A 27,992-nucleotide genomic window follows, 5' to 3' on the forward strand; every position below is an offset into this window, starting at 1 on the left:
AAAGTTGTTAAATTTCTTCTGATTGAAACCTAGTAGACGGAAATCAGTGTTCAAATCATCAGTTAATGTTCCTCTTTCTTAACAGTCGAATTAAGTCTTCAAATAAACAATGTTTCTTAGTCGTCTTGGTCACGTTCAGCAATATTTTGGACTCGTAGTCTGGCTGCGACTGTGGCATCCCGCTTTTGTCTGAAGGCAAGCGCTTCAGGATTCAGTAGAGGTTTCAGCACTTGCCGAGGCTTGTCACAGGACAGCTCCAGTGGGTACAATTGCTGCACTGCTCTCTCCAGATAGCTCTTGCCTGCTCGAAGCTTCACAGCTCTCACGACCCCGTCACGTCCCGCAACCAGCTCTTCCACTATCTCAAGCTTCCACTTATTTCTGTCTTTGTTGTCGTCTTTGATAACGCACACATCTCCCTTCTCAACTCCACAAAGGAAGTCTTTATATTTTACGGTGTGACGTTCTCGCAGCCCACGAAGGTACTCTTTCGTCCAGCGGTTCCAAATCGCATCTTTGCATTTTCTCAGGTATTTCGCTCGCCGTCTAAGTTGTGGGTTCTCTTCATAGTGTACCTCCATCTCAGGTAGAATATTTGGTTGGCTGAAGAGCATGGAATTCGGTGTCAAGACTGGTAATTGTGCGTCGTCTTCAACCAAGGACAATGGGCGACCATTCAAGGCTATTTCTACATCTAGAAAGACTTCTTTCAGCTCCTCAAAGGTTAGACAGGCGTTGCCGATAGTTTTCCACACTGCTGTTTCGACCAGCCATATCATGCGCTCGAACTGGCCTCCCACCAGTGGGCTCGGCTTAGGTTAAGCTTCCACGTGATTTGGTGACGTGCAAGGAAATCATTTAGCTTCTTGTCGTTCTGCACTTGCTTAATCCAAGCTGCGGCTCCAATGAAAGTATTGCCGTTGTCTGAATAGATCGCACTTGGTCTGCCACGCCTTGTTATTGATCCTTTTAGACTCAGAAGGATTTCACCGGTCTGCACTGTACCTCGGCAGGTCGAGGTACAGTGCCCTTGTCAGACTGCAGGCATACAGAATAAGGCAGGCTTTTCCTTCGCGTCTTTCAGTGGCTTTATACTTAACTTGGCCAGCATAGCCGACCCCCACAACTTGAAAGAGAGTGGATCCTTTGGTTAGATCTCGCGGTAGCAGTTCAGGAGGTGGTATAGTAAGGGCTGTGGCCTGGAATCGTTTGTATCCTGGGCATTTTTACGATACACTTCACTAGTCGTCTTAGGCGCGGGACCCAGTGCAGTTCTCGTACTTTCGCCATTGTCAACTGCGTCCCTCCGTGTAGAGTAGATTCATGAGCTTCTTCCACGAACTTCTCTGTGTAGACTGCTATACTGGGAGATACACTGGGTAGACACTCTGTATCCTTCCCCGGCATTCAAGGAGTTGTTGGTTGTTTAACTGTAGGCTAAGCTGCGAGCGGTCGTTTTCATAATCCTTCAATTTCACGCCTTCCTACTGCACTCTCTTCTCCGAGAATCTTCTTTGAATGCTTAGTTCTTCGGTGGTTAGTGGCCCCGTTTTTCTTTCACGAGGTGGACGCTTTGTGTCATGGACAAATCTCGCGACATATCTGCCAATGCGCAACACGCGCCAAGGACCATACTTGTTAAGTATTGCATCAAATCCATCCACGTCTTGGTCAGTAGCGAGATTGAATATCTCTCGTACCGTCTTTGTTTCAGCCAGTATTTCAGCAGTGGCGGTTATGGTTATGTCCGCTAGTCAAGCACTTGGGTGTGAGAGCCATCTCGGACCATGCTAGTAAAAGTCCCCGTCCTGTGGCACAGGCCCTCCCCGACTCCCAAGGTCTGCTGGATTCTCTTTGGTGGGCACATATCTCCATGTTATCCAATTCTTATCTCGAATTTTGCACACCCGGTTGTGCACAAACTGCTTGTATTCCCCTTCTCCTCTTATCCAGTGGAGCGCAACTGTACTGTCTGACCAACAGTAAACTTGGTCGACCGGATATCCTTCCAGGGCTTCTCTCACGTTAGTGGCCATATTAGTTGCCATATGACAGGCGACCAACTCCAGGCGTGGTATGGTGAGGCCTTGTTTGGCTAATCGAGCTTTAGCTGCCACGATGCCTTAGGTGACACCTGATGAATGCGACACGACAGTGAACGCTGCTGCTGCCACGCCCACACCACTTGAATCTCCAAAGACATGTAAGGATATACTGTTGATTGGTTCCTGATACTGAACCAGGGCTCTCATGAATGTGATTTTCTCAGAAGATCTTGATTCCCATTTGGCCCACTTGACGGCTAGGTCAGAAGGCAATTGTTCATCCCAACCGATTCTAAGGTTGCATGCGTCATGATATAGTAGCTTTCCACATAGTGTGAGGGGAGATGCCGCTCCGAGTGGATCATAAATCCTCGCTATTTTAGCCAATATTCCCCTCTTGATGTTGTCGGCTTTCTCAGTCGGCACGGTAACGCTTAAGAAGTCTTTCAGCTTATCCCACTTTAGGCCTAGCAGTGAGCTCTCTCCCCTTGACGAGATTCCCAGTTGCTGTTTTGCAAACGTCTGGTCTGCAGTCTGATCGGTTTCGGTGGATTCCAACTCAGTAACGTTTGAATGACATTTATGGAGTTCGAAAGCGGCGTCAGCAAAAATCTCTGTGGCTGCATTTTTTATCTCTCTTGCTTTGGGTACTGTCGTCCCTCCACTTATCAGGTCATTCACCTACATATCCTGCTTTATCTTGCGTACTATTTCAGGCTGCTTGGAACTCCAGGTATCCAAATACCGCTCAATGACCCCTCTTAACAAGAAGGGTGAGGGACCCAAACCGAACAGGTTTGTAGCGTCGGACGAGTGTTAAGACATTCTTTAAGAGATGGCGCACCGTCCCAGGCCCTTGCGGAGGCGTCATATACTATTCTCAGCTCAGTGCTTTCAGCGGTTTCGCGCAAGACTCCTTTGTGTGGAATATAGAATTCCCGTCCTTCGACAGAGTTTGGGGCGCGCTCAACTATTCCCTCGGCCAACTGCTCCTGGATCATAGCGTGGTAATCATCGATGGACCCATTCCTCTCAAGTTTCCGTACAAGGCTAGCGAGTCTGCGTAGGCTTCCTTCCTTGTTGTTTGGCAAGGGAGAATGATTTCCCTTCCACGGGAGACCGGTTTCGTACCACCCTTCTTCGCACCTCCGTAGTTGTTCCTTAAACTCATCGAAGACCACACCCTGATCCCCTGAAGACGATTCTGCCAACCTGAGAACATCTATCTTAAAAAGTTCTTCATAGTCAACTCTCGACGTTTGTGTGAGGAGCATACTGGTGGTGTCGATTTCTTTACCAGGCGAAGTGATAGTCCAGCCCAACTTTGTGTAACTTGCTACAGGGTCCCATTCTCTTTCCACACGCTGAGGTTCGGCGGTGCTGATTCTGGGGCATTCACTGTGTCCTAGGATGATGTGCACAGGTAGGCGGGGTCTCTCGTCGTTGTCATCCATGATCATGCCCTTTAGATGAGGGTGTTTCTCTACGAGCTTCTTGTAGCGAGGGTTGTCTATCATTATGAGGTGCGGTTTCTCTACTTTAGTGACTTCTACTTCCATCTCAAAGTTTCCCTTCACTGAGTTAAGTTTGACCCGATAAACTACCATCACCCGACTGCTCGCGCCCAGCATCATCTCAATCTTGCGCAACCCAGAATGATGAGGTTTTGCACCAATTCTCTCAAGCAGTGCTGCAGAAGCGTACGAACTTCCTGCGCCAGAATCTAGAAGGGCACGACATTTCATCCCTGCAACTTCCACGACAACCACCGGGTATACCACAGGACCACCGCCAATTTGCGTAGCTGTCATCGAGTTGTCTATGTTTCCTCTGTCACAGATGGAGGTGTGGTGTCTTCTTTTCCAAAACAAACACGTTTTTCTGCTCTTGCATTCCGTCGCCCTGTGGTCATCTCCGGCACAGTTAAAGCAGGAGCGTTTTCTCAAGGAAATCTTCCTTCTTTTGCTTGGATCGGCAACTTAAGTGCATCCGTGCGGCTTGTGATCAGTGCTGTCGCAGTAAACACATCCACGAGGACGCGCTTCGCCTAATTGAGTGTTAAAGGCATTCGAGTCATGCCAGGACTTGTCACTTGATCCGGTGGTTACAAGATTTCTTTCCGTCCATCCCTGGAGGGCGTAAACGAATTTCGGAAAGTCCCATTCTTTCCAGTTTTCGTCTGTTCTGACCAAGTCTCCTCTGATCCCGGGTAATTTGTCGATTGACATCCTAACATAGCCATTTACTTCTTTAAGTTTGCCCAGCGTCTCGAGAGTGTGAACATTGAACGAGAGCGCTTCATAGAATTGATGGATCTTAGTTGGGTTCGCCCCACTGATTACTGGTAATCCCATTATACTTTGGACCTATGCATTCACTATTTCAGACGTTTTCCCATACTTGTTCCTCAGTATGTTCTTCGCCCGTTCGTACCCCTCGCTCGAGAACAGGAGACCATCTATTCCCGCTCTGACTCTGGGTTCTAAAAGATCTTTAAGATAAGCGAATCTAATTACCACCTCCATGTCGCTACATTTATCGATTCCAGCTTCGTAAATGTTCCAAAAACGGAGCCAATCCGTATGGGAACCATTGAATTTTGTAATAGTTTGCTTGGGTAGCTTAGTGCGCGCTCCCTCGCTGGTGGGGCTGGCTTTAGCTTCACTTGACTTCGTTGCGTGATTCTTCTTGGATTCTTCTATTTTCCGCTGATATTCTAGTTTTTGCTCACGCTCAGCGCGTTCAAATCGGTTTCTTGAAATCTTCTTCTGATTTAAGGCTAGCCAAGTGTTCATTTTTATGCGTTGCTTTGATGTCAACTTGAGCGACCTGGTCTTCAATTTCTGTACTCCACTTCGTGATATCCTCTTCGGAATCGCCCACCTTTCTTCGACAACTTGAAGCTTTAGGATATCGATTTGGTTCACTATGGTGCTCAGCGCCTCGCGATGAAGGTTGATTGCGAGCACATTACCCGACTCTAGTATGTCTTGTGTTTTACCCAATGTAAATACAAGAAGTTTACGTTTACCTCCAATGTCTGCTTTGAGCATCTCCATTTCGGCTTACTGGCCAATAAAACGGTTTCCTGTGTCCCGTCGGAGGTGCCACTGTGTTGCGAGTGCCAAACACCAAGCTGTTTTTCGCAAACTTCACGGTTTATTTTTCTCTATTCACTGATCACGTCCCGATTTATTGATAGAAGAAGATAATATTTTTTAGCCGGTTTCCTTTTATCACTGACGTGCGACACACCCTAAATCCTAGACAACGACGATATATGGGCTGATTAATTGGTTCTATTGTTTACATTGAAATCACAAGAAAAGAGATCACATAACGCTAATCACTTATCTTAGTAAATGTCACACAATACAGCTAAAAATATCTCGACAGCACAAACAGGCTAAAAATTTCACGATCTGGATCTTTGGTGCGGGTTGTGCCAAGTTAAAACGTCGGAGTTATTTGAGTCTGCTCAAAAATAATGGACATCACGAGTCTTAAAAGCGACAAAATAAGCTTCCGAGTCAACAACACTACGTTTCTCGGAAGCGATACGAATTGGGGCCATAAAGTGAAAACCGAATTTTCGGACTTCAAGCGAGGCCTAGCGCCAATCTGAAGATTCCAAGGCCCTGTAAATATTTTGTTTGAGTAATGAGATGTTCAAAAGGTATTGTTTCATCATCATCATCATCATCGCTCATTACGCCAGTAGGCGCATAAGGCCGTCACATTGTCCGTTCAACGCCCCCTGTTGCGTGCCACCGCCTTGGCCACATTCCAGCTCTTCACCTCCGCCTCGCCTCTCTTTCTCTTTCGACAATCCATCTCCAAAAAAGAAGGACTGTCGAAAGTGACATCTTCAAGAGAGAAAGAGAGTTGTTGAAATGGCTGAGATGAATAAAATAAGCTGCGAGGTGCAAAGATGGTGGAACTGGCCAGGACACGTACTCAGGAGAAAGAGTGTGAACGTCTGTTTTACAGCATTGGGGTGAACACTAGAAGGTTGAGGGGCGAGAGGGAGACCAAAGACCACTTGGAGAAACCCAGTCGAGTGAAGGGGTGAGAAGTGAGAGTGTGTATACTAATTGTTTTATAGTTATCCTTTTGAAGTAAATACAGCACTTTCGTTGAAAGATTGATTGTGTAGCCCGCCAGTATGACTAATGATGGCAACATTCACCAACAAACTCCTGTTTACAAGATCAGTAAATAATTTGGCCACACAAATGAGGAAAGAGAAGAGCTACATGTTGAAAAAAAGCGCAAGTTCAGAGTCATGCGGTGTAATTTACCAAGGTGTTGATATATATATATATATATATATATATATATATATATATATATATATATATATATGCGCATGCTCACTAGTTTCTCTCGTTTGAGCACTCTGGCATGGCTTAGATGATCCCACATGTGTAAGATCACTTGGGGTGGCTACACGGCCTTATGTCCCATGTAAGAATAGCACTGCACTGATGAGGCCCAGAAGGCCAAAACACTACTGTCTGCAGTTATTATATATATTTACATAGAACTATGTAAATATATATAGAATTATATTAAACCCCTGAAGAGTGAAGCGATTCACGAAACAGGCTTGTCGGGAAATGTAGTTACGTCCTTTTTTCCTCTCATAATATTTATAGAATTATATATATATATATGTATATACGTACATATATGTATATGGAGTTCTATACACTGTAGCACGATCGTGATTACTGTTCCTTCACGACGAGAGTGAGTGGAAGAATTTTGAATCAGATGTTGCTTGAGGCGTTGACGAATTTCACCAAAACTTTTGATTTGAGCAGTTCTTCAACGGCAAGCTGTGTTCCAAGATTCATGATTTGTTGAGTGAGTCGGTTATATTTTTCTGGATTGGTTTGCTCGGCACTGTCTCCAGATAAGTGTCTGATTAAAATTAACTATGGACGATTTTTTGTGGCTCCTAGGAAGCTTTGTCGTCTCGCATGACAGTAAGCGCAGTCCTTTTCGCATTCGTCATTTAGTCTCGTCACGCAACGCGCTTTCTCTCCAACGGGAGAAGGGAGTTACTACATCACGGGCGACGAGCGGGGATAGAAAAAACGACCCAAATATGAGCGGTCAGCGGTGAAACAGCTTTTATACTTCATATAGAGACATATAATTTGTTGTTCCAGAGACAATCGTGTTGTAAAGCCGAAATGTTAACAGTTTACTTCACAGTTTAAGCAATTTTTCAAAAGTGTTGATTGAACTCATATCTTTTACTGCTTTAATAAACAATGGAGGCTTCGGAGAGGGAGTCAGGGGCATTTGGAAAGGCACCAAGAATAATTATATATATGGTTTGTAGCTAGCTGCGTGACGTGCGTGACGAAAAAAAAGTATCATGATTTCTGGTTGTCAAAAATGTCAATCAAATTTGGCAGGAACTTGCCATGGATGAAGACCAAAAGCCAACAATGTTAAGAGATTTAGAGATCGACTTTTTGAAAGAACATCTCAATGGCTTTTCTGTTGAAGGCAATTATTGTTTTGGATATTTCGAGGGAAACAGAGCAGAGATGGATGATCTGTTAGTTTCATTTCAGGCATTGAACTCCACGTGTTATGTACTTACAGAAAGCCATTCAAAAGAGAAAAACCACAACAGATTTTCTCAAACAGGTATATAATCTCTCAGTGTTTTAAAGTGCACAGATCCCGGTTTCCTATCCTGACTCTCCTAATTCAGGGATAATTTAATTGAGAAGAATCGCCGTCTTTCAGAGTTTATGGTAAATTTCTCCAAAGGCAGTCTTACGCGATTTGCGAGAAGCTGCGTCTGAACTACCTATTTATATTTCATTGATTGAAAGGGTCATAGACAGGCCTACACAGACTCCCCTGTGTGGTTTTACGTTTGCGACGCAAAAGCCTTTAATTAAAGCTTCGCTCTGACGAGTATGTCTTTGAGCGATTTACCTCTTTTGTATGATATAATCGGAGGCGTTTTGTAAATTGTTTTCAGCAGTGGCTGATTTTGGATGAGGTTCCATTCTTGCATCAGTATTTGTTTTAAATTTTTAACCCCTGGGTGGTATGCTGTCACAAAAGGCAATATTTTGCCTGTAGTTTTTTTGGTTTGTTTTTTGTTTGTTTGTATTGAAGCGAATTAGGGCAAGTCTTTTGTTGGAAGTGTCTCTCCAGTTTTAAAATGGAGGTTTCAGTTTTTTGCTTCTTGAACTGGATAGCGCTGATGGTGTCTTCATGTTTCCTCTTCCTTGGCTGCCGCGTGGATCGGCTATTCCTCGGAAGGTTTTCTTTTTGATGGCTTCTCTTCATACAACTTTCCTCCATGAAATGCTCTCCTTTTTCAGTTTTTCAAAGGTTATCGAAGCAGTTCTGTGGCGCCTGACCTTAATCCACAGAGATATTTTTGTAGCAGACACAACTATGGCTGAAATGGTAAAGCGACATTCCAGCACTCGCTTGCTTTGGTCAGGAGAGAACTTTACCCAGATTTCTAAAATATTTATACCCATGAACAAGTCTGGAAATCACTGGACACTTCTGGTTAGGACCTTACGATAATAATCTTTTTGAATAACGCACTTAAATCAAGAACCTTTTAACTGGACTTTGCATTATAAATAAATCTTTAAGCGCTCTCTTGCTTATGTTTTAAAGGTTCTGGATCGAAAGTAGAAAACCAGATATTATTTCGATACCATGAATGGGCGTGTACACACCATTTTGAGCACCTCAGTTCCTAAGAGCAAACTGATAGAACTGATCGATGACATCAGGTGAAATATTTTCAACTCAATGTTTTCCTTTTTATTTTGATGCATGCAGACAAAACATACTTATGTAATTGCTGTATTTTGTTTGACTCTGCAGTGCCGTTGCTGATCTCAAAACGGGATGGAATTGCAAGTCATGGCTATGTGTTGAACCACTACATTACACACAGACCGATAGCTATAACTGTGGTGTGATTGTATGTCTTGTGAGTAGCATAATCACTTGCTAAAGCTCACTTTAATAGGACTGCTTCCTGGTTTCGAATGTATTAAATTTATCTTTGTTTGTTTTAAGTTTGCTCGGTGTTTGTGTGAGGGGTTGGATATCAATGGAAGTTACGATGTGGACATGGAAAGGGAAAGAATAACGTCTGTCATATTTGGCTCGTGTTATGATGACCTTGATTGGTAAGTTTTGATGGTGTCAAATACCATTGTTTCTTAAACGCCGCAACACTCTCTTTGGCGTCCCATATCTTTTGTTCAATTATAAGAGAAATACCACGGTCTGTAAGATTTGCAAAGACGACGATGGAGAGGATTGGCTTGGGTGCGATAGCTGCGGCCAGTTTTTCCATGCAAGTTGTCTGGATGTGCCTTTCGCGGAGACGCTTACGCAACATTTCACCTGCCCTTAAGGTGGCTTCTTGTCAGCACAAGTAGAGTTTAAATTTTAAAGCTGACTATAACAACGAACCAGATGATGAACTTAATGTCATGTACAGACCTTAATTTGCAAGATAAGAAATACAGTCCTTGATAGTCAATTAAGATAGATTTTCACGAGCGTCAATGGTGCAGAATCGTAACTTAATGGAGCCAAAAGTGGACAACATCCCATAATTCAAACTTTGTGATTTTTTTCTCGGCTTAAACGCTATGTCAGTTGTTCAATTGAATAGGAAGAAAAACATTTCGAACGGAAAACAGCATTATTTACACGTGTGGATCTTTTGAGAAAAGGTCTCCTAAACGAGTGGTCTTGATTGTAAATATTTAAGGAATGGTAAATACATTAGCCTTAACATGGCTGTTTCTCGAAGCTCAGTGTTTTCCTACTTGCCTTTTTTCCACGTGAATTGGGGGCGATTGAATAGATATAATATGCAGTAAAAGAACTTCAGCTGATAGAAATTTTAAATTTCTCATGTTAGGCTGTGGATACAAAATTCAAGTGAAAAGGAAGCCAACTGTGATTCAATGCTTTGAACAAGTCAAGATACGTTTTTTTCGTCACACAACAAGTTACATAACGTGAATATCATTCTTCTTGATGCCTTTCCCGGTGTCACCAATGCCTTTCCCGATGCCTCCGTTGGTTAATAGAGCATTAAAAGTATTGTTCCAGTTAAAGCTTGAGGAAAATTGCTTAACTTTTTAAGTAGCGAAGTGTTACTTGGTAACATTTCGGCTTTACAACACGGTTGTTTTCTGCAACTACAAAACGTACATTTAATTCTTCTTGGTACCTTTCGGATGTCACCGATGCCTTCATTGTTTATTAAAGCAGTAAAAGATATATGTACAATCAACACTTTTGAATTGCTTAACATTTTATTTAGCGAAGTAAACTGTTTACACTTCGGCTTTACAACACGATTGTTTCCTGATACTACAAATGATCTGTCTATATATGAAGTATGAAAGTTGTTTCACCGCTGACCGCTCATATTTGGGTCGTTTTTTCTATCCCCGCTCGTCGCCCGTGATGTAGTAACTCCCAACGGAGAATGTTGTGTGACGAGACCAAACAACGGCTGCAAAGAGACAACTGTGGGCGTGGGACTGATGCATTTTATTTTTGCTTCGAAGTATTTAGACAATAGAGACAATAGACCAATGAAAAAAACCTGTATGAGTTAAGATAAACAAAGTTTTTTTCCTCTCTCTTAAGGTGAAGTAATGCGATATTTTCGTTCTTTTGAAAGTTATGCTCTCTTTTTGTTTCGAAAAAACAATTCTCGCATGCTATCATGACTGAATTAGGGCACTTTGAGAGATGCTGAATTTCTTTTTGTCCATAAAATCCTAACTTTCTAAGTAAGACTTCATCTAAAACCTTGTTGTTAAAGTGAGACTATCCATTACAAAGATTGGCCGATAACCCTCGTCTTGATTATGAGGATTACATGAACTCCGAAATGGTCTATTGTATACCGAGGGTCTCAATGGGGTTATGGCTTTTACGGCTATCGGTTAAAATTTTGGCCAATTTCCGGCTAACGGTTGACACCTTTCCATTGTTTCCACCAGAGATATTTTTACGGTTAACTTTTTTTACGACTAACGGTCAAAATTTGTCAATTTTTACGTCTAACGGCTAAATATTTTGGCCGTTTTACGGCTAACGGTTAACCCCATTGGGACCCTCTATACAGGGCTCTTTGCTAATTATCTTGTTTAACTCATTGACAGGAACAATATGGAAAACTATCCCACTGCGATCACATATTAGCTCTACTAATAGAAACTCAGTAAAAGACCAGATACTAATAATTTTTCAGCTTCCATCGAAACATGTCAATTTCGTACGCTATTTCTCCGAGTGACAAGGGAACAATAAACAAAAATAGGAAATATCTCAACAGAAACACACCACTGTGCGCGCTAACATTACTTGTGATTCCCTTCCACAGTCGCCACTGGTGGGTTCATGTAATTTTACCTTTCTACTTAAAATCCTCCATCGCTCTCCTAGATTTTCGAGATCCTTTCTTACAGAGTAGAATTCTACACTCTAAGATATTTTTCTATTTAAAGTTTGAAATTTGCACCATGATCTGACTTGCACCATGGTATTAAGGTCTAGAAAGACCATCTGTCCCGTAAGAATACTTAAAGTGATCGATAGAGAAGAGCCATACACCCCATTCATTTATTAACCTATTGGCTCCTTCTAGAACTAGAGCACAGCTTCGAAGACGCTGACGTTCATTCGAACATTCACGGTATTAAAAAGAATACATAATAGTGACTAATCTTCCTCTAAAAGAACATGAACTCTACGAATAAAGCAACTAAATTTAAAGCTTTTCCCAGAGGTTTCAGCTATTCAAAAAACCATTCATTAATCTGAAGTGTCTCGCTCGGAGCTCAAACCCAGAGCTCTCGATCAGAAGTCTGGCTCGCGACAAGGCCCTCATTATTAGCGCTGCGGCATGAGATTTCTTCGCTCGCGAGGAAGGTTGAGGCCTTGAGCAGTATGAACCGTCACTGAATTGTGAGAGATGCGCGGGGATTTCGAAATATCAGTGGTGGTGTGTGTTTTATTGTTAATTTCTAAGTTGAAGGACCCTGGAGGCAGTGATTAGCTGACTGGTCTCTGCATGAAATGAGAATAACGACTTTGACAAGTTATTTTATTCAGCGTACAACTTAACACGGAGGTATACGAAAGAAATAAGCCTTCATATAAAACCCACGTCAAGTGAACCTTCTGGTGGTTCCACGTTAAGAAAGTCGCCGATAAAATCCAGGTTTTTCTCGTCGTCACCTTGTTCATTGTCTTTATCTTCTTTAGAAGTCGTTTCCTGTTTTGAGTCCACTGCGTCTTTCTTCCCTAAAAATGAGAAACAGCCCTTCCTTTGATTGCCATCACAAAATTGGAGTGGTAGCCTCCTCTGCAAGGCTACGCCGCGCCAACGGTGGCGCTAGAGAAACTAATAGTAATAACTTTCATGATGGACGAAACGCATCAAATAAGAACAATACTAAGTTATGAATACCTTTTTGCTTATTTCCAGGTGGTAAACCACACAGTATACTGTAGTGAGTTCTGTCAAATTTACTAATCTGGACCCGTGTGGAAACTTTAGCTTTCCAGCCACAGATTACAAGTCTACTCCTTATAGTATCCTCCGGAAAGCTAGGACAGAAAATCAAGCAGCCATTAAACTCATTGGGGTTTTCAAATAGCTCAACATATTCTGTACAACGTACCAGAAAGGTAAGCAATTGGAGTCAAGACCACTTGCGAAACTACTCGAAAGAATTTCGAACAATGATTTGAAACACAAAGACAGAGGCAAAATAATGAAGCGATCTTTGGTGCTGAATTTCCTAAAGGAATGTGGATTATAAATCCTGTCTGGCCCCTATTAAGTTTGTAGTTCATGCATTGCACGACTAAGTTGTTAAGATGCTCAGTTTCCTTGACATAAAAGTTAACTTGAGAGCGAACTACTAACCTGTATGGACCGTTGGGTTCATAAACATACACAATACAGCCTTGATCTGAAAAATGCCGAAACAAGAGTGTAAAAACCTAACGAATTTCTTATCATGAACCCATCCTAATAGAGAAACATAAAAATACTTAGTGTAACTATATCCATGTACTTTAGTTATTGACAACAAACTTTATGATAGGAGAGCAACAGTATCTCTGCCTAAGCAGGAAAATCACAGCTAAATAATTCAACGCATAACGTCTAGGCGTTACGAGAAAAATAATTACAATAAAGTTGGCTGTTGCTTTTCAAGTGTACCCGAATTTGATCCATTCTGATAAGCATTCTTTTATATCTTATAGTTCCATACCCCATCTTCACCTTTCAACATTTAATTTATTTGCATATTGAAGTAGCTATTGTGATACTCTAGCTGTGAATACTTCAGTTGAAAGAGACTTGTTTTGAAACAAATTTTTATCACCTGTAATCTGTTCCCTGTTTAGTCTGGCCATCGCACAACTTGAATTCGTGCTAACCAAACACATTTGCTGATCACATCCCAAAACAAACAAACGTTGTGGGACAAACGTTGTGGAAGTAATAACCAGCGTTATTCTAGCATTTAAGAGAAGTATAGGGTGATACGATAAACGAACGCTGAGTGAATCACTGAGGAAAGAGGGTAGTCAACATCTAAAGCAAAATGGTATACAAGTGCAGCATTGGTCGATTTCTAAATGCTTTCAAGTGCTTTTAACTAGAGCAATGCTCAGCTAGGGAGTGACAATCTCTACCACAATAACACAATAGTTACAAAATAGTATTTCAATTCTCAGCGTCCATCTTTCCAATTCTTCCCAGGTAGGCCTAATACATCAGTCTAAGCACACCTTCAATTTTGTCCAACTGCTCTTTTGTCGCACTTGAAAATTCAGTGCAGAAAGGCCTGTCTTGAGTCAACAAGATGACGAGATCCTTCTGTGGGATGGTAACTTTGCGTTTGTTTATGTATGGCAGTACAGCCTCGATACCCTGTGAAATTAAGAAAAGAGTCCTTTCTCAGAAATGTTTAATCCTTCAATCAAAGTTAGCTTGTTAAATACATGAGAAATTATTGTCAAAAACATCCGTAATGACGGAAATACTGGACCAAAAAGCGACTTTGTTTGCGTACGGGAACTGAGTTATCCTTATGTAAGCCACAAAAATGGAAAAAAAAAAGAAAACAGAAAATTGAACAAACAAACAGACAACCAAAAAGAAAAAACTTCAAGCGCAGAATTTTCCACCATAATTTTAATTAGTGTGCTTCCGCAGCACTGTAGACTCCTTTTACTGCCTTAAAGAGGAACATATAAGAATAAGAAAGCAAGCGAGAAAATGGGTCTCAAGCAATTCATCCTCAATCACGTTCAGTGTATGGCATAGTAATCACATGTTCATACCTCCTGCATCAGTCTGAACAGACATCCTGCATTGTCAACCTCTGCCCGGGCAATCACCTTCATCCCTGTGTTAACCACCTGGAACGAAACCATTTCAATATGTATCTCGGGTTACATGAAGTGATCGTATCTTCGACTTTATAAATAGTAAAAATGTCAGTAGTCTCTGGGAAGTTTGTCATCGGGCATTGTCGGGTGAAAATTCTGTTACCGAGGAAAGGAGAAGGGGAGGTGTTCATTCACATCACCCTTATTTCAATGATCTAACTTCCTAATACCCAACTGCGACACAGTTTGAATACCTGACATACATTCTACTCTCTTGAGCGTCGGAAACTTCAGATGGTTGACATCATATGAACTGTTAAACAAACCTTGTGTTCGTCAGTGACCATCTCCATGACATCTTTGACTGCTTTGGACACCAGATAAATATTCCTTTTCTTCCCACCAACGGATCTCACCAGGAGTTGATCAGCAGGAAAAGAATCGTCTATACCGTAAAATTCCCTACAATATAATATTTACATTTAAACATAGAACTGAACAAGCATTTAAATGCGTACATTGAACCTCTACATCGCTTGATTTCTTCTTTGGCATACATACATACGTGGCATGAGGCCCCAAGACGGAGACATCCTCCAGGTTGTAAGGTTTATCTATGTCGGTGCAAACACTCTCCACAAACTTGTTCCTTAGTAATCATACCACTACGACAAACATCCCCAAATCTTATCCGACTTGTTTACTTAATTACTAAGTAAAACTTCACAGAACATAACAATAATTTGTTACTGTCCCTTCAAATACCGAGGTAAGTAAAAAGCTTATGATTAGCATTGTAACATACCACTCACATGAAGAACGGTATGAAGTCTCCATATAATGACAGCATACGTTAGAGTACGTTTTTATTTTTAGCGAAATATGGTACGTTTCAATATCCACTTGTTTCAAAGTATCCCAGCCCTTTGATTCACGTACGATCCCTTATGTTACTTAAGTAATCTCTTACTTAATTTGAGGCCAGTGCTCGTCATCTTCTTTGAGAAATACAAATGGGTCTTCTTTAAACCCTTTCATTTCCACTTTAGCTTTTTTCGCTGGTGGTTGATCACTAAAGAGGCAAAAATTGTACAGCTTAGATCAGCAGACAGGAAAAACAAGTTGGGTTTATTATTTACCATGGAGGGGTGGGGCGGAGGGTTCAGTTGTATCATGTGCACCTTTGTGCTCCGTTGCCTTCTTTTTCATCGAACAACAACAACAAAAACCCACCAGCCACACAAGTTAAAGTTTCGAGGCTAGCCCTAAATTAGGGTGAATAGATCGGAAATAACAATATTTTTTTGCTCCGACTATCGAAATACCCTACATTAATCAAGTTCTAATAAACTTATTGTTTCACTTACCCGTCGGCACAGCTTAATAGTTTCTTAACGAACAATTAACCATAAATGACAATTAATATTGACTTAAGTTATATGCATCCCGCTACAAGTGAGACCCTTCCTTGAAATAAGCGCCCTTCTACCTCCCACTAGAAAGAACACATGACTGGATCCACTAAGGACCGGATGTCGGTATTCGGAACTTTTAATGGATATGACGTTAATCTTCATTTCAAAGAGGGCTCACCTAAGAACGTTCATGAAACGATTCTTCCACTGAAATAAGATCCCTAATTAACAACTCACGTTTGACTAAATTTGATCTGTGTATGTTTTGGAGCGAAATTTACCTGTCTTTTATCGCATTCAAATAAGCTTTTCATAACAACAGATCCACAAAATAACCACTACTCACACTTGCGACGAATCTCCAGAATTGTTGACAGTGCTGATATCACTCTCTTTGTTTCCGCCTGAAGAATGTTCCTCCTGTTGACCATTTTCTGTGCTGTCGTGTTCTTCAAAACTCTCACTTGTCAATCTGTTAGCTTCTTCATCTTCAGCAAGATCTAATTCAGTTTTTTCACCGTTAGAATCATCGTCATTAACCAGTTCATCAAGTTTGTTCGACTCGTCTTGTTCGTAGTCCATAACTTCATTAGTGCTTGCAGATTGCTCACAATAATCATTATCAACCTGATTGTTGATGCCAAGTTCACAAGTAGCAGGCTCTTCTGACCTTTCTGTCCCTCTTTCAGTTTGCTGTTTCACATTACTCTGATCAGAGTCAGTTTTTGTGGTCTCATTAGGCGTCCGTGAGGCAACTTTACCTTCCTGTTTTCCGCATTTTGCCTCTTTTCTCGCCTGTAAAATGAAGCAACGTACAGACAAATTTTCCAGTGAAAGTAATTTTGTAAGCTAGAATCTATAACCAAAAATTAGAATCCGGTTTTTCAAAAGAAATAAATAATTAATGCTAATTTTTTGTCTCCTGATGGCAGAATAAAGGAAATAACGCAAACTATGCAAAGAACTGATTGTTGATTTATTCTATGGACGGGAATGTTTTATCGGGAACTCGTAGAAAACACAATCTCCATCACAGAGCTCTATATAGTGCCATGCTCAGTGGGGGAAGAACAGAGATGTTGAATGACCAATAAATGGCACTTCTGAACCTGCAGCATGAATGTCACAAAAACATGTGTGGACTTGCACTACTTTTGTGAGAATTTTCAAGTAACTAGAAAACGAGAAAAACCTATGAGATCCTATAGTTATTTGAGGAAAGATATACAAGGGAAGGTACGTATAATTATTTACCATGATGAAGTGTTTTACTGTATAGAATCTTACCTGCCAGTCTGCCATGCTCTCCCAGGGCAGTAGCCTCGGGTTATCAGTACACCTGTTTCCATTTTCCCAATGTGATGGCTTCTTTTTTTCAAGAACAGCTATGAAAAATCCACCAGTGTCCTGCTGATGGGGATATATTCTCACACTGCAAAGTTAAAAGTATCAGACTAGAACTGGACTACGCCCTTGCTAATACACTCAAGAGGAAATATTCCACTGTTCAAGTCTGTTCAGCTGCTACAGCTTGAAAGTGATCGGAACCATGCCAGGTTGGTGTAAGGTTTGAGGAAATTTAGGGTAATTGGGTAAAAAAAAAATGTAATGAAAAAGCTGGGTTGTATGATTTAAGAAAGTATTCTTAGGAAAGACAGGTTAGTGGTGTAAACAATAAAATTCTTCACGGACTGGTTTCTAACCTATTATGAAAAACTATAAGTGAAAAGAAAAAAAAAAAAGTAAAAAAATCCTGACTCAAACATGCATCGTGGAACACAAGTTTGGTAGAAATTTAGCCTCGATTTCTCCGTTTGAGGTTACACGGACGATTACATGTAACACGCTCCCTCCTTCGTGGAGGAGCTCGTTGCGTGCGAGTCCAAAGAAAGAGACTGGTGTCGAGGATTGTTTCCTACGAAGGAGCTGTGAAGGTAAAAAACTTTTGATAATCACTCCTCTCTATCGCGATAAGATAACTGAGAGAAATGAAGCTGGCGTTTCCCCGACTCCATGTGGATACATCTGCCACCACAGGGCTTATTGAGTGGTATTGTCAACGACTGGGAATGAGTGTGCTAAAAGAGATGCGAAGCGAAACCGATTTGATACACTGGGTTGGTTTCGAAAATAACCCGAAGTCGGCATGTATTGAGTTTCGATCTCACATTCAGCAATCCAGTCCACCCAAGCTTTACGTACCCAAACCATCTCAAGATGTGTACTGGAAGATTGGACTGTCTCTAGCTGATGTGGACACAGCTCGGTCACAGCTTATGAGCCACGGAGTCGATGTAACTCAACCCAGACAGTTTCGAGACATTGGCTACCTGTGTCACTTGTGCGACCCTTTTGGGTATTCCATAGAACTATTGCAACGTGATTTCCAAAGCAACTTCTGTTCTGAGCGGATAAAATGCTTTCTTAATCCAACCTTCGCTCTACGTCAGCAAACACACGTGGGTCAAATAACTCTTCGAGTCTCCGACATCAAAGAATCCCTCAGGTTCTATGAGTCTTCACTAGGCATGAAACTTATTTCAAGGCAAAACATTCCAGACATGTTTGATCTTTATTTCTTGGCTTGTACAGATGAAAAACCACCATCAGATGACGTGAATGCTGTAGAAATCCGAGAGTGGCTTTGGAAAAGACCTTACACGACCCTCGAGTTGCAATACTGGACTGTAAAACGCTGCAACTTTAACAATCCAGACTTGGACCGTCAAAGTGGCTTTGGTGCCCTTGTATTCACTGTCGATACACAACGATTTGAAGATCTGAAAACTAATCATGATACTATGGAAGATGTCAGCCAAAAATACCCCGAATATCAGAGTAATGTGCTTCAATGTATCGACCCTGATGGCACACGCGTGTTGTTCATTCAACAATGATTGTCACATACAGAAATAATCCATTCGACCATTTTTAACTCTAAGTAACAAGTATTGCATTACAAGAAAGACACTTGTTTGACTTCAAACTCGCTTTAAAGACTTCAAACTTTTCCAAATTTTATTGATCAATCGTATTTTATACTTCTTAAGAGCCAAATTTGGTTGGTAAACATAAATTACATTCCACCACTTGACCAGAGTCCTTGAAACTCAAAAGGCCATTTTGATTTTTTTGGATAGAAGAGTTTCCTATGGCTTTATCAGCATTATTGGAGAGCTGGCAGAAAAAAATATATTTGCAGTAATGGGTTAGTGGTAGAGAGCTCGGTATATAATCTGTAGAATCAATCATTAGCTTTTGGAAGACATAATCAAGTGGACTTATTAGTTCCCACACTGATATAAGTTTAGTTTGCTTCAAAGTCCTCTTTGGTTCATATACATTTTGTGTGGGAAATAAATTAATAAAAGGAAACTGTAGTTACCAACCACTGGATCCACATTAAGTCATCATAGGAAACAGTTGCAAGAATAAATTAGAAACCCCCACTATCTTGATGAAATCAAATTAATCAGCTTTCCCAGAATTAATGACTGACAACAAAACTAATACAGACCACTGCACCTACTTACAAGTAACCTGAGGCTGTGTTAGTAATAAAATACATTATTTGATATATATCACTTTTTGTTGGCAACCCATCTATTACAGCAAGTGGAATAGATGGGTTGCTGTTGTTCAGTCAAATCTTACAAAGTTAAAAATTATATAACTGTCAAAAAAATAATTCTGTGGAAGTGTTTACATAGCAATGTGTGCATGAAAAACCTAATGAACTTTATACTCTATAATGGTCTCCTATCAGAACACTACATCACAACAAAGATCTACCCACCATCTCTCTATGTGTAGTTTTTCAATAACATCCTCTGATGGAGGTAACATTTCTGGTTTGAATCCTTTTGCAAAAAATTCTGTACCTGGATCACAATTATCAACAATTTTCATGTTTTTTGTCATGATCTGCAATGAAACAATTTAAAACTTAAGCAACATGTTTGTTAAATACATGAACACAACATGCAGCATAATAAATGCAATCTATAACTTCATTGCTGTAACATGTTACTAGACACACGACTGAGAGTTAATCACTGAAGTCCTTGCAACAACCTTGAAACCATCTAAAATATTGCTTTCCTAATCCATATTTTGATACCTTTGATGATCACTTCATACTCACTCTATTACAGAGGCTCTCTCTGCCTTAATGTATATATCTTTCCGTCATGTAGTTGTAAAGCTGTTTTGTTTAAAATTGGATTCATCCCAAGACCCAACAAGTGTTGAACAAATTTGATCAAATAATTTTTGGAAGATGCCGATGACATGGAAACTTCCTTTGCATCTAAAAAAATCTGAATGTGTCATTTTGAAATAAGGAGAAGTAAAAAGGTTAATGACTTGACAATACTGGTGAATATGACAAAAAGTAAGATTTGATTAAGAAACCATATTACACACAAAATCAATTTGAAATTAAAATATTTGAGGTAGTCAAGAGGTTGAGTTCCATCCAAAGAAATTAGATCACAGTCCACTTGCAAGTAATAAATACAATAGAAAAGCTAGAAGTAAAAGGAGGTCACTGACTTTATATGTGAATTTCATCTGAAAGCTTGTAGCAAATCAAACAGTTTTTTCATTTTACCTTCCATGTCCTCAAGCCTGTGGATCGCTTTAGTTTGGGAAGATATGATGATACATCTACAAGTTCCACAGCACCTAGACGACAATACATAGTGTCATAGTGTCATAGTGTCATAGGAGCCAGTTTTTACCTCTGTTTTCTCGAAGCAAAATTTCGGAATAAGACATAAAATATTCAAATAACTCTCGCTCTGCTTTAAACTAAACTCCCATGAGTCACCAAGAAAGAATTTGGACTTACAATGTCAATAAAATATCATGAAAACAACTGACAAGAATACAGAAAAGTATCAATTAGGGGATTATTAATTGATCCAGTAACAAATTCTTTGAACTAGTATCATAAGAATTATATGACAGACAATGCCAAGAATTACAAATAAGATCTTAGGAGTAAAAAGGTTAGAGAAATAAAACTCAAATTCAAAATTTGACTGGTGAAATACTATGTCAAGCACCTTCTGCTTTCTGTAGCAAAGTGGAGATGACTGCCTCATTTTCAATTGGATTAAGAGTACAAGTGGAGTATACAATGCGACCTCCAGTTGCCAACATCTCTACTGCTCGGGCTAAAATGCGCAGTTGCACTCTGAAAAGAAAAATATCTTTAGTTCTTTTTTCTTATAAAAATGGGTTATCCATTAAGCCACAATAACAATTCAATTTTACATACAAACCTAAATAAACTTAAGCCAAGCTGTGGACTCCATTTCTTCCATATTTGAGGATTTTTTCTCAGAGTTCCATCTCCACTGTAAAAGAAAGTTACCTTTGGGTTGACACTGAGAAACTTTGAGAAAGGTATTAACAAAGAAAAAATATTTGATAACTCACCTGCATGGGACATCACACAAAATTCTGTCAAACATAACTGGTATCTTTTTATCATCTTCCTAATAAAAACAAAACACACAAAGACAATCTAAACATGTACAACAACAGTGACAAATGCAACTCTCCTCTTCTGAAATTAAGTCTCCTTGCAAAAAAAGAAGCTCTTTATCAAACTTTTGCAAATTAAATTAGATTTTCCCTCTGTCACAGTTGAGTCACAGGTAAATTAAGCCGATTCTTGGCAGGCAACTAAAATTTCTTACATAGGAGTGTAATCTTACTTTGCTATACTACTAAAATAAGTATCTATTATTGGCACTTTTACAAAGACATTGATGCTTAGAAGATGTAAATATCGATATAACTTAAGGATCATATTATATTTAATACTTGTCACAAGAATATTAAGTCAACCTACTCCTTTGATAAACATGGCAGGAAAAAGAGATGCATCATGGTTTGTAATTAAACAACATGGACTTTTAAGTCTTTTGCTTTGATGAACAAGCATGTAACATCTCTTGTTCTGAAGTTCATTTGCTACAACAAGACCATCTGAAAGAAACAAAGAAAAAATTTTAGTGAGCCTGAAACAGCAATTCACTCTAGATATTTCCAAATGCAAGATTTTACTGGAAGATAACTCTTAACCGATGAAGATGACTGACCTACAAGTATTTGACCTGATGAAAGCATTTTTCAAATTTTAATACATGTATGAGTTGAAACTATTATGAGCTGATTAAGAATAGCTCCTTCTCCAGACAGACTCTAATCATTATTTTTAAAGGAAAAATAATCAAGGACAACATGAACACCAGTACAAAGGAATGACAACCTACCAGGAATTCCTTGAGATTCCTCACCATGAAGAAGTTCAATAAGTTGAACAGTCTTGGAGCCAGGAGCAGCACAGGCATCCAGTATCTATGTCAAAATTAATCATGTATTCAGTTCAATTACAGTCCAGGAGGTTGTTTTTTCTCTTTCCTTTTTAAAAAACATAAAAATGCATCTAGCTTGATCAAGCTTTGGTGCATAAAATCTAAAACTAACACACTCATCTACTTGTAAAGAAGGAACCAAAATCACTTAGTTCACCTGAATTTAAGAAAAATCACTATCCAGCAGTTAAGTGTTAACAAAACATACTGCAACATCCACCGAATAGGGATTTATCCAGTGGATAGCCTTAGCCACTTTTCAAACAACAGTCCCAGCCCCATTCCCTTGATATGCATTAAGTCCCAGCCCCAGTCCCTTGATATGCACTCAGCCCCAGTCCCTTGATATGCACTCAGGCAGAAGATAGTCCTACTGCAGATTGGGGCAAGAGACAACGGACTCTTCAGACTATCAGACATTAAAAAAAAATCAACCAAAAAATTAATTTACTTATCATGCCCAGAATATTAAAATGCTATCAAATTATTTTTAAAAAAGTTTGCTCAAGCATTGTATTTATCGTTTACATAATCAGACCACTGTCATGTCACTCTGTGACTCAATCTGAGCTCCAAAACTGCTAACCTTTTGACCTGGTTTGACATCTAAAAGCAAAGGAGGAATCATACTGACTGCCTCTTGACGGCTAATGTTTCCCTGAAGGTAAAAAAATAAATAGAATCAACTATATAACAGCCTGTAAAGATAATTTGGTTTCTCTATATTGTAATTGGAAGGCTAAAACAATGGAGTTAACTTATCCAAGAGTAGCAAACGTTCAAAGGTGAATAAGATCAACCACCAAGGTATGAATTAGGGAAACCTCAATTGTCCTTACAGGCTACATCAACAAAGATATGTGTTTTGTGACTTTAGATGAAATTACATAAAGGCAACTGGATGTGAAGTGGTAACTAAGTGATTAACCTTTTATTTACAAGAGCAACCACTGATAATAAAATTTTATCTTACAGATTCTGTTTGATGAACCAAAAAATTATGAAACTTTTCCATGGATGCTGATTTTCTGATAAATCTCTTCGTTAAATTGATTTGCCAGGCTAGGTCATCAGGATACCTGTAAAGAAATAATAAAATATACTAGACAATACTACAGATAATAACCTCACTTTGTCTTTGATTATCATTTCTTGGATGTGTGTGGATGTGTGTGTTATTTGTAAAAGGAAACTGACAAAAATGTTGGTAGGCTACCAATAAAGCCTTAAGTTCTATTAATAACTTGCTGTACTTTTTTCAGAGACTTTCAGGTATTTTCCAAGTGATGGCAATATCTTACAATTGTGACAGATAGCAATATTCTTACCAAGAAAGAGGTGTTGGTGGGTCAGCTGTTCCTCCTTCACATTGAATATTGTGCATATCATCAAGGAAAAATTTCCTGATGCAATTTAAGAGGTCTTGGGCATGACTATCAACAAAAAGGAAATGGCACACAAAATGTGTCATAGTCAATGGCTTGTGGTTTTTAAACATTGATTCTTTGAGCCACTATAGTTCTTTTAACTGTATTTCTTGAGATCAAGATGTCTTTCCCCCCTTTTGTTGCTAATGGTGTTATATGCAAAAGAATAAAATAAAACCTAGATCACTATACAATAGCCTAAAAATGGGTCCTGCCTGGGGATGAAAGTCTGACAATTAAACTTTCAAATACCTAACTAAGCTTTTTGCAACTGCAATCCACATAAAATATAACTCAATCTTCTTCAGCCAAACTTGTCTTCTTTATTGTTCATTATCCAATACATTATGATCAGGGGTAATTAATAGGAGATAATTTTTATGACTTCTTTCAAAAAAACTGAGTGCAATATATAAGATAGATGTAATTTTTTACCTTCTTGTTCCAGTGATGCGAAATGTGCTTGGAAGCTCTGACTGCATAGCTGCAATAAATGCAGGAAACTCTTCTTCCGGAACTATATTAAGAGTCTGTGTTGGAAAAGACAACATCACATGACTGTATTAATAAAGATAATGTGCACCTTCTCCATCAGTCAAAGTCCATATACCATGCATATTTTATAACCTGAAGTAATTTACCAAGACAAAGACAATGAAAATAATGAACTTCATATATTGTATTTAAAACAGTCATAATTCAATTCTTATCAATTTGCACTTGAGAATTATACTATATTGGAACATCTCCTTTCTGAAATCTCTATTCAGGAGACATCTCATGGGGTGTCCTTCAGGGAGGACAAAAACTTTGATCCCGGAGAAATGTTCATGAAACCTACACATCTGTTACCTTTATTAAAGGGACACTGCTATTCAGGGAAAGGGCTACTTATTCTGGGTCCCAAAGCCCACTTTTAACCACCATTCAGTAGACACCTTTAGCAGTCATAACATGAATGACCCCAAAGAGTGTATAGTACTGATAATTACTATGATGACAGCTTTCACAAAATGACCTTTTTAACAACATATGCCTTTTTATGACAGACATGAATTGTGCGGCAAGAGTTATCAGTTCAGTTGACTTCCTCCAGAGACAAAGCACCACCAGGTGAAAAAATAGTTTCAGTGATGAAGGCACTCATCAGGGGCAGTAACAGTTTGACATTTTGGATTCAATCAACTTTGAACCAACCAGCTCAATTTTTTAGATTTTTGTGTTTAATTATCAATAAAGCCCTATCCAACCACCTTTATTCACTGGAAACTTTTCTTAGTCCCACATGCATCCTCTGAATGGAAGTTCCACTGTATCTATAGTTCTACAGGATAAATCCAGACTACCTTGAGATGACCTAACCTTGTCAAACCCTCAATATGGATGCTGTCTGGCTGTACCATCACTAGCTCAGGAGATGGAATACAACACCAATGAATCAGGCTAACATGATTCAGTGGGCAACCCTAAAAGTTGGAGTTGCAGAATGACAAATTGGTGGAATGGCTGAAAATTACCCAAATCCTAAAGGATGGAATGGCCAGAAATTACCCCAAATCCTGACTCATCCTACATAAAATTTCATTTTGAATGTCCTGCATGAGTGTAGTCAGAGTTAAACCACTTTGTTCTAGAAGCAATCAGGTATCATTCTACAATTAAATTCACAGCTGATATATAAGAAGAAAATATTAACTTTCTACATGCCACAATTTTTGAAGGCAAACGATTCAATGAGAAATCTATTTTTGACGTGTCCACACATTTCAAACCTATGAAACTTCTTGCTTAGTTCCTACTAGTGCGTAACAAATTGATTTATTGAAGGAGAAGTCCTCAGAGATCTAAGAACTAATAATTCAAAATCAGTCTTTGAAGAGAACATCCAGCACTCCAAGTCGTAATTACACCAAAGGGGTAATCCAAATGATCTGGTGAAAGAATTCTCACAGAGGTTGATTCTACAAACAGGACAACAACACTCTAAACAAAGTGCTACTAGCCATAATGCCTTTCGTTACACAATACAACCCATCAGTAACCATCTTTGAAAAGATTCTATTGGGCAACTGGCAAATTATTGAGAAGCAGCCTCAGCTTTGGGAGATTTAAAAAGAGCTTCCAATAGTTTTACACGAAAGGGGGGAAATCATTCACAGACATACACATTAGAGCAAAGGTCTAGAGAATTAAAGCTAATGTTCTTCAAAACTAACCTAACTGCAAGAACAGCAAGAGTTATATTAATTTGTTAATCCACTTAACACCTTGACAACCACAAAAAATCATCTTTAACAATCTTTCTTACAGAATTTGGGGTGATTTTCTGCCATTTTTTTTTTTTAATTTATAGGATTTAAAGTTATTTTCTGTCACTCTGTCTTTTTGCCATTCAGCCATTCCCTCATTTTGTCCTCAGGGCTTTCAGGGCTTCCTGACTCAGCAAGAGTGGACTTCTCTTATAGAACACCTTTATTGGGATTGGAAATGAATAAGACCATATACAACTGAGGCCAAAGACAATACTGCACCTTGTAATATTCCTCAAATAAATCATTCTTTCGGATAGATTGTACCCAATCTGTAGACTGGCTATTCTTAAGCCAGTTTCCACGTCTTGGTCTCTCCTATAAACATAATGAAAGAAACTTCAACCATATACTCGCAGTTGAATCTCAGAAGGTTTAAGTTCAACAATTTTGCTAAAATTAATATTTAGAGTAAAATAACATTTTATATAGGCCACAAGCGAGTTCCATGTTGGATAGCATACTTCAGTCATTAATCTTGGGTGACTGAGAAATGTAACTCCCTTCAATCAGCCTAACTAAGTCAGTTATTAACGAAAGATAAGGGCTCACACTATTGAAATTCACCATGTAGAACCTCGGTATCGCTCATAAAATGAGGCCAAATTTGCCTAAGCTTTGAAGATGTCTCGATAATAATCCGAAAATTTACTGCTAAGGATCGAGAATATCATTATTGAGAATGTTCTCTTTCAGCCCTAATCAGGAGGTGAGGTGTTTTTCTACACCAACGCGCCCAGGAAATAAATAATGCGTTTATGACTAAAATCAGAGTTGAGACACACCGGTGATCTTATCACAACTCTAACAATTCCTTAGAAGCGTGTTTTGACGATTTCTTTTTTGCTGCACCACGAATTCAAAACAAAGCTAATAGTAAAAATATGAATGCTAGTAGAGCCTGATGAAATAGAGAGATAGATAAATAGATATATAGATAACATACTCACCCTCCGTTTCCTCTTGCCCATGTTTTAAGGTCTTGAAGAAACGCAACGTTTAGTTTACATGAAGTAGATTTCCTTTCCTGAGGCGCAATTAACCTCTTCCCCAGGGTCCCTCGGCGAGAACACGCACGCATAACAAAGTTATAATTAATCTTGGTTTAAATACCTAGAGTCGTAATGCTGTAAAGCAGATAGTCTGAAGTTGTAAATTATCTGTCTTTAAGAGCAACCGGTCAAGTTGCCCGAAAGTTATCTAACCCACAGTCAGGTAACCCAAAACCTAAATCATAACTCCCGGAATCTGAAAGTCAATAAATCACTCAAGTAGTGTTCGTTTCCAACAACACCACGCACAGGCGGCCCAAGCTCCAGCTGTGAGATGATCATCTTGCGCAATAACAGTTATGGCGGAATTATAAGAGTTTGTATGGGAATATTTACGGCCGCCCTAAGGAATAAAATAATACGTCAAATTCTCAAAAAAAATACCTCACCTTACTTCTACAGCGTAACGCTTGTTATCTGACCGCTTACTTTGATGAAAAGGACGCATTTTAGCGAGTTGTTTATTTCGACGTTTTCAACGTTCATAAGGAAAGGCTTTTCTTATGTACGTTGAAAACCTCGAAATAAACAACTCGCTAAAATGGGCTCTTTCATCAAAGTAAGCGGTCAGATAACAAATGATACACTGTGGAATTAAGGTGAGGTATTTTTTTTGAGAATTTAACGTTTTTTTTTTATTCCTGAGGGCGGTCGTAAATATGCCCATACAAACTCTTATAATTCCGCCATGACTGTTATTGCGCAAGATGATCATCTCACAGCTGGAGCTTGGGCCGCCTGTGAAACGAGTAACTTACAAATAAAGTTCTGTTGTGCTATTTTGTGACCTTTGGGCGGCAGTATGGTTAACAATAAGACTCAGTTAGACGAATTAATGAAGAAACCACTCCAGTTTAGTAGCGTCTAAGAGATTTTAAAGACAGATTAAGATGAGAACTGTGTAC

The 27,992-nt window shown here is 39.5% G+C and overlaps 4 protein-coding genes and 1 pseudogene across 9 annotated transcripts; 2 read left to right on the top strand and 3 right to left on the bottom strand.

Annotated features, from left to right (window-relative positions):
- Positions 1-116: 116 nt before the first annotated feature.
- Positions 117-779, bottom strand: LOC149048554 (uncharacterized). Its single transcript, XM_089199490.1, has one exon. The coding sequence runs from the start codon at positions 777-779 to the stop codon at positions 117-119; it is 663 nt and encodes a 220-aa protein (XP_089055616.1).
- Positions 780-2,675: 1,896 nt separating this feature from the next.
- On the bottom strand, positions 2,676-5,231 carry LOC149048555 (uncharacterized; annotated as a pseudogene).
- A 1,974-nt stretch (positions 5,232-7,205) lies between these two features.
- Positions 7,206-10,492, top strand: LOC149048556 (uncharacterized). 3 transcript variants are annotated; one of them, XM_089198824.1, is made up of 6 exons: positions 7,206-7,712; positions 8,415-8,600; positions 8,715-8,833; positions 8,928-9,036; positions 9,126-9,238; positions 9,985-10,492. In XM_089198824.1, the coding sequence occupies exons 3-6, from the start codon at positions 8,757-8,759 to the stop codon at positions 10,037-10,039; spliced, it is 354 nt and encodes a 117-aa protein (XP_089054950.1). In that variant the 5' UTR covers positions 7,206-7,712; positions 8,415-8,600; positions 8,715-8,756; the 3' UTR covers positions 10,040-10,492. The 3 variants fall into 3 exon arrangements, with proteins under 3 accessions (XP_089054950.1, XP_089054952.1, XP_089054951.1); XM_089198826.1 differs by lacking the exon at positions 9,985-10,492 and adding an exon at positions 9,325-9,872 and having other exon boundaries at positions 7,474-7,712; XM_089198825.1 differs by lacking the exon at positions 7,206-7,712 and having other exon boundaries at positions 8,928-9,027; positions 9,985-10,177.
- A 1,680-nt stretch (positions 10,493-12,172) lies between these two features.
- Positions 12,173-27,070, bottom strand: LOC113675748 (RNA cytosine-C(5)-methyltransferase NSUN2). 4 transcript variants are annotated; one of them, XM_089198822.1, is made up of 23 exons: positions 26,986-27,036; positions 26,258-26,353; positions 25,089-25,192; positions 24,162-24,256; positions 23,628-23,732; positions 23,273-23,378; positions 22,886-22,957; positions 22,198-22,282; positions 21,774-21,910; positions 21,356-21,414; positions 21,199-21,273; positions 20,980-21,110; positions 20,523-20,596; positions 19,707-19,834; positions 17,198-17,342; positions 16,257-16,705; positions 15,466-15,567; positions 14,822-14,957; positions 14,448-14,525; positions 13,893-14,034; positions 13,018-13,063; positions 12,556-12,695; positions 12,173-12,389 (listed from the first exon to the last, which is right to left on the bottom strand). In XM_089198822.1, exons 4-23 carry the CDS (start codon positions 24,206-24,208, stop codon positions 12,238-12,240), a joined length of 2,409 nt encoding a protein of 802 aa, XP_089054948.1. In that variant the 5' UTR covers positions 24,209-24,256; positions 25,089-25,192; positions 26,258-26,353; positions 26,986-27,036; the 3' UTR covers positions 12,173-12,237. The 4 variants fall into 4 exon arrangements, with proteins under 4 accessions (XP_089054948.1, XP_089054949.1, XP_027048154.2 ...); XM_089198823.1 differs by having other exon boundaries at positions 25,089-25,250; positions 26,986-27,026; XM_027192353.2 differs by lacking the exon at positions 25,089-25,192 and having other exon boundaries at positions 26,986-27,070.
- On the top strand, positions 17,669-19,923 carry LOC113675749 (uncharacterized). Its single transcript, XM_027192355.2, has one exon. It carries the CDS (start codon positions 17,899-17,901, stop codon positions 18,805-18,807), a length of 909 nt encoding a protein of 302 aa, XP_027048156.2. The 5' UTR covers positions 17,669-17,898; the 3' UTR covers positions 18,808-19,923.
- Positions 27,071-27,992: the final 922 nt, after the last annotated feature.

The sequence above is a fragment of the Pocillopora damicornis genome, chromosome 3 (genome assembly GCF_964200805.1).
Source record: "Pocillopora damicornis chromosome 3, jaPocDami1.2, whole genome shotgun sequence".
Classification (NCBI taxonomy): domain Eukaryota; kingdom Metazoa; phylum Cnidaria; class Anthozoa; order Scleractinia; family Pocilloporidae; genus Pocillopora; species Pocillopora damicornis.

Coding starts and splice junctions, on each gene's coding strand:
- LOC149048554 (XM_089199490.1), bottom strand. CDS start 779: ATGATATGGCTGGTCGAAACAGCAGTGTGGAAAACTATCGGCAACGCC.
- LOC149048556 (XM_089198824.1), top strand. CDS start 8,757: ATGAATGGGCGTGTACACACCATTTTGAGCACCTCAGTTCCTAAGAGC. Junction 8,834..8,927: donor GAACTGATCGATGACATCAG/GTGAAATATTTT, acceptor TTGACTCTGCAG/TGCCGTTGCTGATCTCAAAA. Junction 9,239..9,984: donor TGTTATGATGACCTTGATTG/GTAAGTTTTGAT, acceptor TTCTCATGTTAG/GCTGTGGATACAAAATTCAA.
- LOC113675749 (XM_027192355.2), top strand. CDS start 17,899: ATGAAGCTGGCGTTTCCCCGACTCCATGTGGATACATCTGCCACCACA.
- LOC113675748 (XM_027192353.2), bottom strand. CDS start 27,006: ATGGGCAAGAGGAAACGGAGG. Junction 24,257..26,257: donor TATTTGAGGAATATTACAAG/GTGCAGTATTGT, acceptor TTTCCAACACAG/ACTCTTAATATAGTTCCGGA. Junction 21,111..21,198: donor CTTGGCTTAAGTTTATTTAG/GTTTGTATGTAA, acceptor TTTTCTTTTCAG/AGTGCAACTGCGCATTTTAG.